Below are 14,128 nucleotides of genomic sequence, written 5' to 3' on the forward strand. Positions count from 1 at the left end.
TGGGTCACAGGTTATATTAGGTTTGATTTTACAAAATATATCATTTTCAATTAAAATTATAAAGAACAATATACATATCAAACATAAAATTCAATATTGCTAGTTAAATTATAAGAGCAAAATAATTTGATAAATAGAAAAATTTAAAATTTTGGTTATTTTTTGGCTTTTCCCGTGATTTATATATATATATATATATATATATATTATAACCTAATGAGTTTAAATAATATTTTGATACATTATATGTAAGGCTCTATATAGAGCCCTTAAGTATCTAAACATTTATAATTATAGAAATATTGAGTTATGCAAATAATGGTAACAGTGAAGATTGAAGGAAATGAATAACTATTGTTGCTTTCAAATTTCAATTTTGATATAATATTATCCTACAACAAAACAGCTCATTAAACTCCGTGTAAAAAACGGCTAAGTAAAAAAAAAGTAGATCTTTAAGCAATATAAAGATGTGATATAAATGCTAAGTAAATTGAATTAAAGAACTCTTATTTTGTCTCAATAATTTATTTACTTTATGAGAAATTATTTTGAGTAGAAATGTTCGTAAAAATAGTTTAAGTTATAATGAACTTTTAATGCCTTTTGTTCATTTTTTGTCACGTTATTTCGTGTGTTGTGTCATATAAAATATCTATTTAATTTCTTGCCAAGAGAATAAATTATTTAAACAAAAGAAGAGCACTTTAATTAAATTTGCTTAACATTTATTTATATCACACCTTTATAGTGCTTAAAGATCTGATTTTTTGTTTTACTTAACCGTTTTTTACACGAAGTTCAACAAAATTTTTGTTGTGATATCACCAATTTTTTCCACAGAAATATTTTTTTTTAATTTTGCCTCTCGAGGATTATTATTAATAACAATTAAACTAATAATACTAATAACAATAAGAAATCAACAAATATAATAACATATTAATTATATCACGCGACGAAGCGATAATCGATAACAAATTACAAAATTACACTAATACGCGAATGCGAAAAAGCAACAGAGAAACGCGCCGTAATTTTCTTCACCTAATCCACCAACTATTGGACTGCGTACATGAAATAGAATGGAAGAAACTGGTCGGAACGACAACGCGAGAAGCGCCCACCATGATTCCAGATTTCATTACAATTTTTCACTAAAAAGTTTGCACGTTTCTATCAATAACTTAATTTCAACCGTGCAATTTTGGTGATTTTTTTCAAAAGGATCATCTGTAAAAATTTTCCGATTCTTGCAGTTTATTAGGTATTAATTGATTCAGTAGATAATAAGTTAGGTCCGGTTAAAAAAAAACCTAAAATGTACACTATTTAAATGGGACGGTCCTGCTTCGAGATAAAATACACTGTTGCCGTGTCGCCATTATATCTTTTTTACTTAGCTCGTGCCACGACCATGGCAATGGATTACAGATGACCTACCTAATAATAACAAAATTCTTTATGTGGTTAATTGCTCTTTTTTTCTGAAATAAAAAAATGTGGCCTGTCCTTACATATTTAGAGAAATATTACAGTTTAGAGCAGAACATATTAAGTACAACCTCCCATAATAACTATAATTGGAATCACAAAATAATAGCAAAAGCAAAATTACAGAAAATGAATATTGAAAAATATGAAATTTAAAATTTACCACATTTATTTTACCATTGTTAATATAACGGTAATGAAAAATAATTCGCAAAATGGGGGCATAGTATACCCAAGTAATATAAAGCCTTAGTTACGACACTGATGAGGCATTATGAATAAAATTAGTTGGTAGAAATTAGCAATTAACTTGGTTCAAACAAACAACAATTTAAAAAAATACAATTTTAATTTATTCAATGTACTTCTATTACAAATAAATACTGTTCATTTAGTTTTAAAGATAATTAATGGATAACAATAAATTTTTTTTAAAACCACCCATGAGTGTAGAATTCATTATTCTAAAAGAAATTACTAACGTAATAAATAATACAAGTTACTTTATTAAAATAAAATAAAATATTACTTAATTTTAGATTGATTCTTAACTTCAAAACTTTACTTTTTTTAAATTTTTATTTAGTAAAGTTAAGAGCTTAAGTGAATTTGAATCAATCTTACACACATTCATTTTTAATAAATTAATAACAAAACAGAGTAGATTTTTGAAATAATATTTTTTTAAAAAAAAAATGGAACGTAAAAGGAGAAAAAATTATGCTTTGAACTAATATATTAACCAATTTTTAGATTAAAAAAAAAAAAAAAAAAAAAAATGAAAAGTAAATAGCAGCTATACATATTATATTACAAAATAAAAAAATATTTAATACAAGACTGTATTTCAAAATTATTGGTATAGACTAGGATGTCTAATAAATAAAAAAAGCTATAATTATATAGATTGTTACATAGCAATATAAGCCATTGGTATTTTAAAATTTACATTAACATTAAAGAATATGATTCCTTTAAGTTATAATTACAATATTAACTTTTAATTAAAAGAGTTACTACTATCTTACACACTATTACCTTGTATCCCTATATAATAGTTATCTTAAATAAATATCCATCACAATATGCCTACAATATTGTACATACAAAATATAATTAAATACAAATAGAATATCCTCAACAAAAAACTTTTTTGAATTTTGTGGCAACCACAGAAACATATTTTCACATGTCATTATAAATAAAGCAATCGTCTATAAAAATATAACTGTAACTGAATTTTGCAATGTATTATTATTATACAAAAAAATCTCAAGGGAAATATAAACTTTGTCATCACATTGAAAATATTCGACTTATCGTAAAACAATTATAAAAATTCAATAACTTTACATCCAAAAACATATTTAAAAAAAAAACTTTATTCAATTATTAGATCTTATAGGTGCTGATTAGTTTTTTCTTTGGAAAATAATTTTTAAAGTTTTCAAATACAATCAAATTATTATTATTGACAGATAAATCTGAGATATTATTAGTGATACATAATTATTGTTTTCAGAAAGAATCTCATAGTAAATAAAATCAATTCTTAATAAGTATGTTTTTTTTAAAGAACTGATTTAATTTATTATTATATTATATTTTGGTTTTTAGCGATAAATTTTCAATAATGAACTATAAAATGTTTTACTAGCATGGTTTGCTATTTCTCCTAATCATAAAATATACATAAGCACACAGAAAATCCTACCGATAAATCACTGTAGAAAATGAGAAAAGTTTAATTACTATGAAATAAAATAGAATTGACTGTTTATACGAAAAATAATTTAGACTTGAGCAACCAAGAATTAAATTAAAATTTTATATATTTTTAAAACTAATCTAAAATTTTATTTTTAAAAATGGCTTTAAAAAGAATAATTTATAACGAAAACAATAAAAATGAATTATAGTTATTAATAGAACAATATAAATTGTATTAAGGGCATGTGATTTTTAATAAAATTGTCTTAATCAATAAGGTATTCAGTCACTTTCTGAATTGGAAGAATAGGTCATGTTTAATTTCCTTTTCTTCTTAAGTGGTAGTGTATCACTATTAGAAGAATCAGAGTCCTCACAGGAAGAATTATCAAGATAATTATAAAATAAATTAGAAAATGTCTTTTTGTTAACAACTAAATTCTTAAAATAGGGAGTCTTGTATTCAATGGGATATTGTACATCATAAATACTATAGTCATTTATTTTCTTTGGATTAGATTCTTTAGGTAAAATTTGATTGTCAGAATCATTTCCACCGATAGCATCTTTAAATTCCTACAAAAAAATGAAATATAATTAATATAAAATGTTAAAAGCAAAGTTTAAGGAGAAAAAATGAAATACCCGGCAATGCTTTTTGATATCCATTTGAAAATCAGAAGCATCACTATTAACTATAGAGGTAGAGTGATTGATCATTGCAGCATTAAATGACATCATCAAAAGAGAAATTTGAAGTTCTCCAAGCCTTGTTATTTCACTTGATGTGATCTTTCTTTTAATCTCTCGCAAATCAACGGGACTGTAAAATAAACAATTTTTAAACTAAAAGAAAATCATAAACACGAGTAAACAAAATAACAACCATTCATCTTTGAATCCTTCTACATTTAAATTTATAATATAAACCTAAAACTAAATTTATCTAGAATTACAGAATTAAAAATTAAATCAAAAACAATGATATCAGAATTAAAATATATTTACAAAGATATATTATACTGTATAAATTCAACCTTAATTTCAAATTACAGCATTCTATTATGGATTTGCTTCTATCAGAATATTAAATACTGTAAAATTACAGACAGAAATAACTCCAATAATAGAAATCCCAAGGTAATAGAATTTATATTATGATGAGACAAATATTAATCATTACGTTAAGTTTAAGCTAGAAAATATTTATTTAAATATGCTTACCATTTTAAAACATTTGAACATGATGTAGGAACGCCAGTAACTTCTTTGTTAAGAGATGAAATATATTTATTTTTTTCACATAAATTGTTTAATACAAATTTCAAAGTACTCTTGTTTATCTGTTTATTTATATAAGCCCTACAAAAAAAAAAAAATTATAGTAATAACACAAATTTGTATAATTTATTAATAAAAGTATATGAATTATAAAATTTGATATAAAAATTCAGCTCTTTTGGAATAGCCTCATTTTTTATGTTTATACCTTTCCATAGAAAATGTTTTTTAATTGTTATTTCAAATCATTTTATAACAATGTTATTAAACAGATAATTATTTATGCAGTTATATAATAAAAACTTAATTTTAAAAATTTGTAAAATGAAGACATTTTTTAATATAAAATATTTGGAAAAAGTTATAAGATGCATAGAAACAGTAAAATATTTTATCATAAATGACGGTAAATCACTTTAAGTAACTTTCAAAAATCAAATAAAACTTATATTTAATTACAAAGAATGTAATTAAAAGAATATTGATTTCATACTTCCAATAACAATTAATTAGCACTGAATAAGTCTTAGAGATTTACATATATTTCATGAAACTATTTTAAATAAATCGGATAAGTGGATGTCACTCTACTGTACAGTAGATTACTAATGGATTGCTGTAATGAATGGTATAAAATTTTAATTTAATGACATCATATCAATATATTAAACAAAAAATGATTTTGAACAGAGACGGTTTGTTGGTCTAGGATATTTTAGTATAAGTATATTAATTACGTTATTATTAAAAAACAAAAATTCCAAATTAATTAAATCATATTCCTGAGTCATTCATAGTGTAATACAATTTATTATAAAGAAATAATATAACTCATGAATGATTTTAACTATTAAAGTTAGAAAATTAAGTATACTATAGAAATCTCAAGTATCGACCAAACATATTTTAAATTACAGCAATATAACTAAGATTGTTACTATTGGTATTTAATATATAATTTCATCCAAATTTGAACTTTCAATGCTTGTTAAAATAATTTATGAGCAAGTATTTTTTAATATTTTTTAATTTTAACTACCATGGCGCCGTCGAAGAAATGCAAAAGCAGTTCCCGCAACGTCTTTAGTTGAAAACTGAAAAAAAACTACCAAGGTAACAATGTATTAGAAGTATTGAATTAATTTTGAAAAATGTTTACTGAAAAAAATTGACGGTTGAAAATTGAAAATTTCTAATAATAACTTGAAAAAATTTGAAATATTTAGAAAACTTTATCAAGTATAGAAAATGTCATTATAAGCAATCAGTGAAAATTGTATGTGTCTACAGTAATTTGTTTTAGAATAACACCAATATCTAAAATTAATTTTTTTTAAATTTGGTTTTGCGTAAAAATTCTTGTTTTCCCATATTTTTTTTTTTTTGGTTTCTTGGTGTTTTCCGATGTTTTTGAAAACTACTGAAAATTTCAAAATTTGACATCCCAAATGCACTAACTAGATTTACTTTCTAACCAGAAAAGCTGCTAAAGTTGAAAACAAAAGAATTATTTTGACAACTATAGACTACACATAAAAAAAATACATATAAATAAAAAATGACAAATCATTGTAAAATCAATATATTCATCGCTACGCTCAAAATTTAAGTTTGAAATATAATTTTGTAATATATACTCGTTTTTTTTAACAAGTTATAAGCGATAAGAAAATAATAACACCAACAATACTTATATAGTAATATATGCTAAACACAATAAAAGTGAATTGATTGCGAATACAATTAATTTACGCCATAATAAATATTGATTGTTGAAAAAAAAAATTTTCTTAATATTACTTTATTTCATTAAGTATACTTCCCAAAGAATATTAAGCAAATAGTCTTCTTTATTTATTTTAAATTACAGAAAATTAGACTAATTTACAATATGATTGACAGATATGATAATTTATACTACTGTACCATTATAATATTATACTAAAATGATATCATAGTTTGTAATCTATGAACAAAATTTAAGAAGCACAAAACACAAAAAAGAATTTTCAATTCTAAGAACTATAGTATAGAATTAATGCTTTTACTCACATTATTCAATGGGTTATGAGAAATTTAATAAAAAAACAAATTTCTTAAAACAAAAGTATTGAAATTTAGTACATTTGTTAAATATCAATTAATATAAAATTAAACCCTTCTTAGTATAATATTTTGATCTTGGTATTTTACCAATAAATAAATGACTTCTCATCAACATAGACTAAAGGAGCTAAGAATTTTTTTTTAATGGATATCATAAACGAGTAAAATTAATTTTACCACGCAAATAACTATATATTGTAATAAATCAAAAATATAAAAATTAATCTTTACTTAAGCACAATTCACATCTATGAATTCAATGAACAGAAAATTTGATAAAATATTAACTATTAAGCTTTTAACTATAAATGAACTATGGTAAATTTGTGGTACATAAATTTTATCTTAAGCATGAATAACACTTTGAGACAAGTGAGTACGACGTCCTATTAAAGGGTAATAATATGATTTATAATTAAAAATAATATAAAAATTAATCTCACTTGTCCTCCTCAAGCGGCTGATCTGTTGTTGAACGTGACCGAGTGTAACAGGTTGTCCTATATAAAAAACATGATATTATAATAATATAATAAATACAAATTTTCATAATATGAAAACATGAACCACCAAAGCTAGAAAATTTTTCTATTTTGTATATGTCTACAATCTGTTTCTTTAGGCATAATAAGAATATGTGATACAAAAAAATAAATACATGGTTTTTTTACGGGAGGAGCCACTAAGTGGTAACAATACCCTTATTTGAGAATAATAAAATATTGAACCAAAAATTAACTTAAAAATTGCATCTTACTTGTTCGTGGAATTATATTTACAACCACGTAGCCCACTCCTTCTGGTTCTAAAAGCTGGAGCTTCTACATTCTATAAAAACAACCATTTAAATAGTTAATACAATAATTTGAACAAGAATAAACAAATTTTAAACTTTTAAATAGATAACATACTTTTTTCAATGTGTTCATTTTTGCCACATTTTGAGGTGTTGTTTTATTATTGCTGAAATTAAAATAAAGCCAACTTAATTTTAAAATAATTCATAACGATTATTATTAAATGTTAGATGTAAGCATGTATGTATAGAAAATCAGAATTTCAAATATTTTTAGTGATACATTCTTTGAAACTAGTTTTAGTTACATTCATTCTATTAATATTTATTAACACATTAGTTGTTTAATAACTAAAGAATTCATAACTATCAATATTCCATATTTAAAATTAAAAAAACCATCATCCAAACATGTAAAACATCTTTTTTGTCTCTCTGTATTTGTTCATTGAAACGACCTTAAGGTCTTTGTCAATGTGTATCACAAGGAGATAGTAGGGAGGTTAAGATCTATTTATCTATATATGTATATATCACTATACACATGATACTACCCATTCTCCAAAAAGTGATGTGTGATCATCAATCCCAGCGATGTGGGACCTAGTTGAAAACCGGACGACGCAATCGGACAATAGCACGAGAAATTGGTGATCGCGTAAAACTATGAAATTTTTTGCACTTTACTATGAATTGAACCGAATGCGAAACATCTGAACGTTAAATTATAATGTAAAAAGTTATAGTTTAAAAGATCTGAAATATTTGTAATGCTAATGAAGAGAAGATTATGAAAATCCTATAATTAACATAACATGTCAACTTAATTAAAAATAAAAGTATATACAAACAGTTATATGTAGAAAAAAGAGTTATAAAATCCAGGTAAAAAAAATTTAAAAATTAAATACAGTAGGGTCTCGATTATCCGAACACAGGCTAATCCGAAAGATATGTACATATTATGTATGTATTTATAAATAATATTTTCCGGTAATAAAGTTTTTCAATTATGTGGGACAAGGCTACCAATTCATAACGGGAACCAATGTACAAAAAAAAATCAATATTTTAAATGGTAAAGTTCATAATTAATATTAATATTTTTATGTATTCAATGTCTTTTGAAATAACGAGTTTTTACACGATTAATACAAATAAAAATAAAATTTCATATTTTAAATAAAAATAAAATTGATGTTTTTTTTTTAAGCCATAGGTAATCCGAACAAATCGCTAATCCGAACGACCCCTTTCCCCAATCTCGTTCGGATTATCGAGACCCTACTGTACCTGTTTAAAATTAATATTTTCAATACTTGTAAAATAAAGCATAGTTATTTTTCTCTAATTCAAAATTAAAACTATAAATTTAATTATAATTCAACAAAATGTTGTAATAAATGTTCGATCTCATTTAATATAGTATTATAAATTATATTTATCATACCTATTAGGCTCTTGAAGCTCATCAATTCGACGTTTGCGTCCTCGTTTCTTAGGAGGTGGTTTATCTAACTGTGCTGTAACACATTGTTTTTGAGTTTGTTCATTTGATCTATAAAAAAAAAATATGATTGCGTATCAAATATTAACAATTTTTTTTTATAGAGCATAACTTCTATAGCACTATAATTAAATGAATTCACTTACGGTTTGATTTCTTTTTGCTTTACAAAGTTGTTAACTGATCTTTGGTGTATTTTGTGAAGTGGAATTTCATTTGTGTTTAACATTACTACAGGTATTATCAATGTTTTACCACCATTATTATCATTAAACGTATGTTTATTAAAAATAGTTTTGGGAGGACTTTTTGCTCTTGTGGTCCGATGTTCAGGTTGTGTAGAAATTGGGACTATAGTTTTTGCTCCCGCAACTTCTTTTGTAATGATAGCTGCACCATCATCTTGGTCTTGCTTTGAAGATCTAGTTTCGAAACTAGTCCTTTGCTTAAACGATGAGGAACGAGTACGAGTTCTAGGAATATCGATAACTTCACGGCTCAAATTTTCTTTTCTAGCAATGACACTTGAGTCAATGTTTAAATCTCTATTGTTCTTATTATCATATATTAGGTTTGAAGAGCTGTTCTGTTTACTAAGATCATCTGTATTGTTGGTTGGTTTTTTATACTCATCACTAGGAATTGATGAATTATCCTCAATGGTTGGACTTGCACTAGATGAAGGGGATCCAGAAAATTTAATTTGTGGTCGTAACTTAGTAGACACATATCTAGAAACATTAGTTTCCTTAAGCATTTCTTCGGCCTTTAGTCCCCTTGTCCTAGTGATCATTTTAACTTCACTTGACTTTGTTTCTAGTTCTTTAGAGCATTTTACTTCAGATTCCATACACTTCTTTATTCCTCTTTCCCTTGGATTAAATGTTTCAAAATCATCATTTGTTGCCACTTTTCTACTTTCAATCAATTCTTGTTCTATAACTGTATCATTTTCTAAATGCTCAGTTTTTTTCTTAAAATGTACAGGAGAAACTCCATAATTCATTGCCAAATTTACCTCCGTATGCCCAACTGATCGATTATTCCCTAGTTCTTTCACTTTCTTTAAAGTGCATCTATTATTCAATCCTTTAATATCGGTATCTTCAACTGATATATTTTTACTTGATTCGACTTCCTTAGGTTTTTTTGTTTCAACTTCTTCAACTATTCTAACACTATCGATTTCGATTCTTTCTAACACGACTGCTGCATTACCTCTTCTCATTTCTACTTCATTATCTTTGGGGCTTGTAATTTCTTCAGAATTTTGTTTCTCTACTTCTTTAGATTTTTGTACTTCAGCTTCCTTAGATCTTTGTATTTCAACTGTATTGTCTTCTTTAGATTGATTTTCATTAGTTTGACTTTGGAACTTAATACATTTACTCTGTACTTGAACATCTTTTCCTGTTAGTTTTAATTCTCTATTATGCATATATTTTTTCAATTTTATTAGATTTTTAAAGGATTCTTCTTCTATTAATTGTAATTCAAAATCTATGAGTTGGGTTAACTCTGTAGGACTATTTGAAGTACATTCGATACTACTTGGTACAGCATCATTACATTTTATTCTTAATCTTTCAATAATTTCATTGTTATATTCATCATGTGTACATCTATCATCTTTGATATAATTTTCATTTATTATATCTTCATTTATTATTTCTTCATTCATTATTTCTTCATTTATTATTTCTTCATTTATTATTTCTTCATTTGTTATTCCATCATTCATTAATTCTTCATCTATTATTTCTTCTTTAATTATGATTTCATTTATTATTTCTTCATTAATGATTTCTTCATTTAATACTTCTTCATTTATTTGTTCTTCGTTCATTAAACCTTCTTTTATCATTCTATCATTTCTTATTACTTCATTAAATATATCTTGACCTACAACTTCTTCATATATCATATCTCCATATAAGTATTCAGAATCTTCTTCAATCATTTCTTCTTTAACTATTACTCTCGCTAGTATATCTTGAGGATTATAAGTTTTCATTTTTTCTGACACTGTTTTATTGAACTCTGACAACTTTTCCTTAATCTTCATCTTCTGTTCTTCAATTTCATCGAGATGTTTTTGTTTTCTTATTTGGTCTTCTTCTTTTTTCTTTCTTTCATCATCTTCTCTTTTCTTTTTTTCGTATAACTCATATTGTAGTTTCTTTTCAAGTTCTCTTTTCTTTCTATCTTCTTCTTTTTTCTTCCTTTCGTCTTCTTTTTTCTTTCTTTCATCATTTTCTTTTTTCTTTCTTTTATTGTCTTCTTGTAATTTTCTTTCGTATTCTTTTTCCTTTCTTTCGTCTTCTTTTTTTTTTCTTTCTTCAATTTCTTTAGTTTCTTTTATCATCCTTTCAGTTTCTTTCATTAATTTTTCATTGGAAATTTTAATTGTTATTTCTTGTGGTTGAATTACTTCAACTTCGTTCAATTCATTTTCATCTCTTTTATTAACAGAATTTGTAATAAACGTCATATCAAAATTATGATCATTATATTCCTGAGTGATTCCTTCTTTAATTGTTGGTTTTTTGTTACGGGCTCTATCGGTCTTACATGGTGCCATTTCAATATGTAGGGGTTTAATGGCGTTAGTTCCATGTTTCATGTTAACACCTTTGATAATTTTAGCTTCTATTTCATGTGTTTTTGTCGACTCATCTCCCATAAATTTATAGGATTCCATTTTTTTTTCTTGTGTTTGAATTGGCTTGAAATTTAAGGGATGTTTTTTTGGAAAATCCATGGTAAATTCTTCATCACTGCTTATTTCAACAATATCAGGATTAGATAAATTATGTGGGCTGTTTGATTTATGAGATACAACACTATCTGAATTAATTTGACTCATAACATCTGATATTACACCCTGTAAAATAGGTATTCCAGTGACTGATGGCGTAGAGGTTTGATCATCATATATTTCTTCAGACTGACAAAAACTCTCTTTTAAATGTTTTACTCCACGGTTTGTATTCTTTGATTCCTTGGTATCAAATTTCACGTCTTTAGTGGTATATGACTTTTTTCGTACTCTAGTGATCTGGGCAAAGGTATCAAATGCTCCAATAGTTGAATCACTTTCACTTACGGAAGAATCACCTTGATCCACACTAACTGAGTGTTCTTCACTTTCATTACTATCTAATGAACCACATTCAATCAATGAATTTAATTCTTCATTATCAAAAGAGTGCATTTCAACAATTTCTTCAACACCATTATATAATTCAGACAAAGATGTTTGAGATATCGATTGATCTAAATCAAAATCTAATTCTTTAATGAAACGATTGTTAGACTCATTTATGTTACAGTTGGTTCTACTTTTAGATACACTATCTTGATGAATCTGTTTTTTTAAAGGATCTGAAATATTTAGAGTTTTCGCAAACATATCCCAAGCAGTTTTATCACTTTTATTTTTTTTTTCATCTGATTGCAGTAGAGTTGTTGATTTTGGAATACTTGAAACAGTTAGAGGCAAGATTTTTGAATTAGCTTTACTTGATAATTCTTTAGTTTTTGCTGCTGTCATATTATCTTCATTAATATTTATATCATCATCGATTACAATAATTTCATCAGAAGCTAATGAACAACTATTATCAATTGATTTAACTATAATCTGAGAGTTAGTATTTAATCTAATTGTTTTTTGAACATCAGTGTTTGAATCTTGAATATTATCGGTTTTATTTTTCTGCTCTGAAAGACGTTGAATGTTAAATGGTTTTTTGATTTTATTAACTACTACAATAGGTTGGTTGTTATAAGACAAAAATGATGAATCATTTATATTATCAAAACACCGTATATTTGATGATTTTACTCCAAATACTCCTCTTTGTTTTAATAATTTACTATCATTTGTAGACAATGTATTTTGCAATGAATGGCTATCTTTGCGTATCATAATAGCATCCTTACAAGCTTTTGTGTCTACAGGAATCAGACATTCAGATGTATTATCAGTGTTATTGGGAAGGCCCAACAAGCATTTATACTCTGGAGCTAAAGTATTTGAAGTGGAATTTACAACAAAATTAGCTGATATTTCCTCCAACATTTTATTACTTATTTCTTTACTATTAACTTTCTTATTCGTCAATAAATTATCTCCTGAACTTGATAGACGAAGTCTTTGCATGGAAGATCGCGTCATTTTACAAGGAGTTTGAGTTCGTATTTCATCTTGTACGGTCGATAATGGTTCAACATCAATTTGGTCTATATCAATCAGATCATCAACAATTAAATGAGATTCATTTACATGAGATCCATCACTTTGCAAGCTTTCACGTTCTTTCTTTCCATCAGACAGTTTAGTATCATTCAATTGTTTGAAACCTCCTTCTGCTCTAGTTTGACTTCTTGTTGCTCTAGGTTCAAGTCTACTACTTGTATCTTTTTTATCTCCAGACAAACTTTTAAGACTAGCGTTTTTAGTTTCTTCTTCGCTGTCATCACTTAATAGATCAACAAAACCGGCATTTGCTTTTGATCCATTTTTAACTGCTGAAACTGGGCTCTTAGATATCTGTCTCTTCGAAGCTGATAAATCAGATTTATTGATTTGATTATAAGATCCAAGGGTTGTCATATTATCTACTCGTACTCTATTTAATGATGTTGACTGCGAGTTCTCCTAAAAAAATTCATATGTTAATTTTTATCTATATTTAATTAAATGAGAACATTAAGGCAATTGAAAGCGGCAAGATTTTTCATGCATTTCATTCATATTGTAAAAGAAAAATTAACAATTTAAAAAAAATATTGAAATTGTAAGCTTATATTTTTATTCAGTAGCAAGTGATAAGGAGGGATATTCAGGCAATTTATGTGTACATAAAAGAAGTGTCGACCGTGTTTGAGTAGGTAGTAAATTAAAACTCTAGCAAGCACACACACATTTCAAAACGTGGGGGGAAATGAAATAAATGTTTGTTTGCATCATTAGAGAACTAAAAGTGGAAGAAATTATACTTTCTATAGTTTGATTGTAATATCAAAAAAATTATTCAATGCACATATTTATAAATTAGGCTATTTATAAATTACTTTTTCTGTTTAGGATCTGCTATGCCTAAAATAAACACAATTATTTCATAGAATTTCAAAATGCTTAAGATCTTAATATTAAAATTTTTTAATATTGATAATCAACTCCTAAATATATCCTAAATATTTTGTCTAATATCAAAAAATCTATGCAA

General features: G+C 25.7%; 1 protein-coding gene across 2 annotated transcripts in view; it reads right to left on the minus strand.

Annotated features, from left to right (window-relative positions):
- Positions 1 to 1,980: 1,980 nt before the first annotated feature.
- LOC107169058 (uncharacterized) overlaps positions 1,981 to 14,128 on the minus strand; it is a 29,070-nt gene continuing 16,922 nt past the window's right edge. For both annotated transcript variants that reach the window (XM_089217539.1, XM_089217538.1), the window contains exons 9-16: positions 9,041 to 13,557; positions 8,838 to 8,945; positions 7,503 to 7,554; positions 7,349 to 7,419; positions 7,035 to 7,091; positions 4,429 to 4,566; positions 3,850 to 4,027; positions 1,981 to 3,780 (exon numbers count right to left, since the gene is read on the minus strand). In XM_089217539.1, the coding sequence (XP_089073665.1) occupies positions 3,487 to 3,780; positions 3,850 to 4,027; positions 4,429 to 4,566; positions 7,035 to 7,091; positions 7,349 to 7,419; positions 7,503 to 7,554; positions 8,838 to 8,945; positions 9,041 to 13,557 (5,415 nt within the window). In that variant the 3' untranslated portion in view covers positions 1,981 to 3,486. The remainder of the gene's footprint in view (positions 3,781 to 3,849; positions 4,028 to 4,428; positions 4,567 to 7,034; positions 7,092 to 7,348; positions 7,420 to 7,502; positions 7,555 to 8,837; positions 8,946 to 9,040; positions 13,558 to 14,128) is intronic.

The sequence above is a fragment of the Diuraphis noxia genome, unplaced genomic scaffold (genome assembly GCF_037042655.1).
Source record: "Diuraphis noxia isolate RWA-SAM2 unplaced genomic scaffold, SU_Dnox_SAM2 contig0001, whole genome shotgun sequence".
Lineage (NCBI taxonomy): Eukaryota > Metazoa > Arthropoda > Insecta > Hemiptera > Aphididae > Diuraphis > Diuraphis noxia.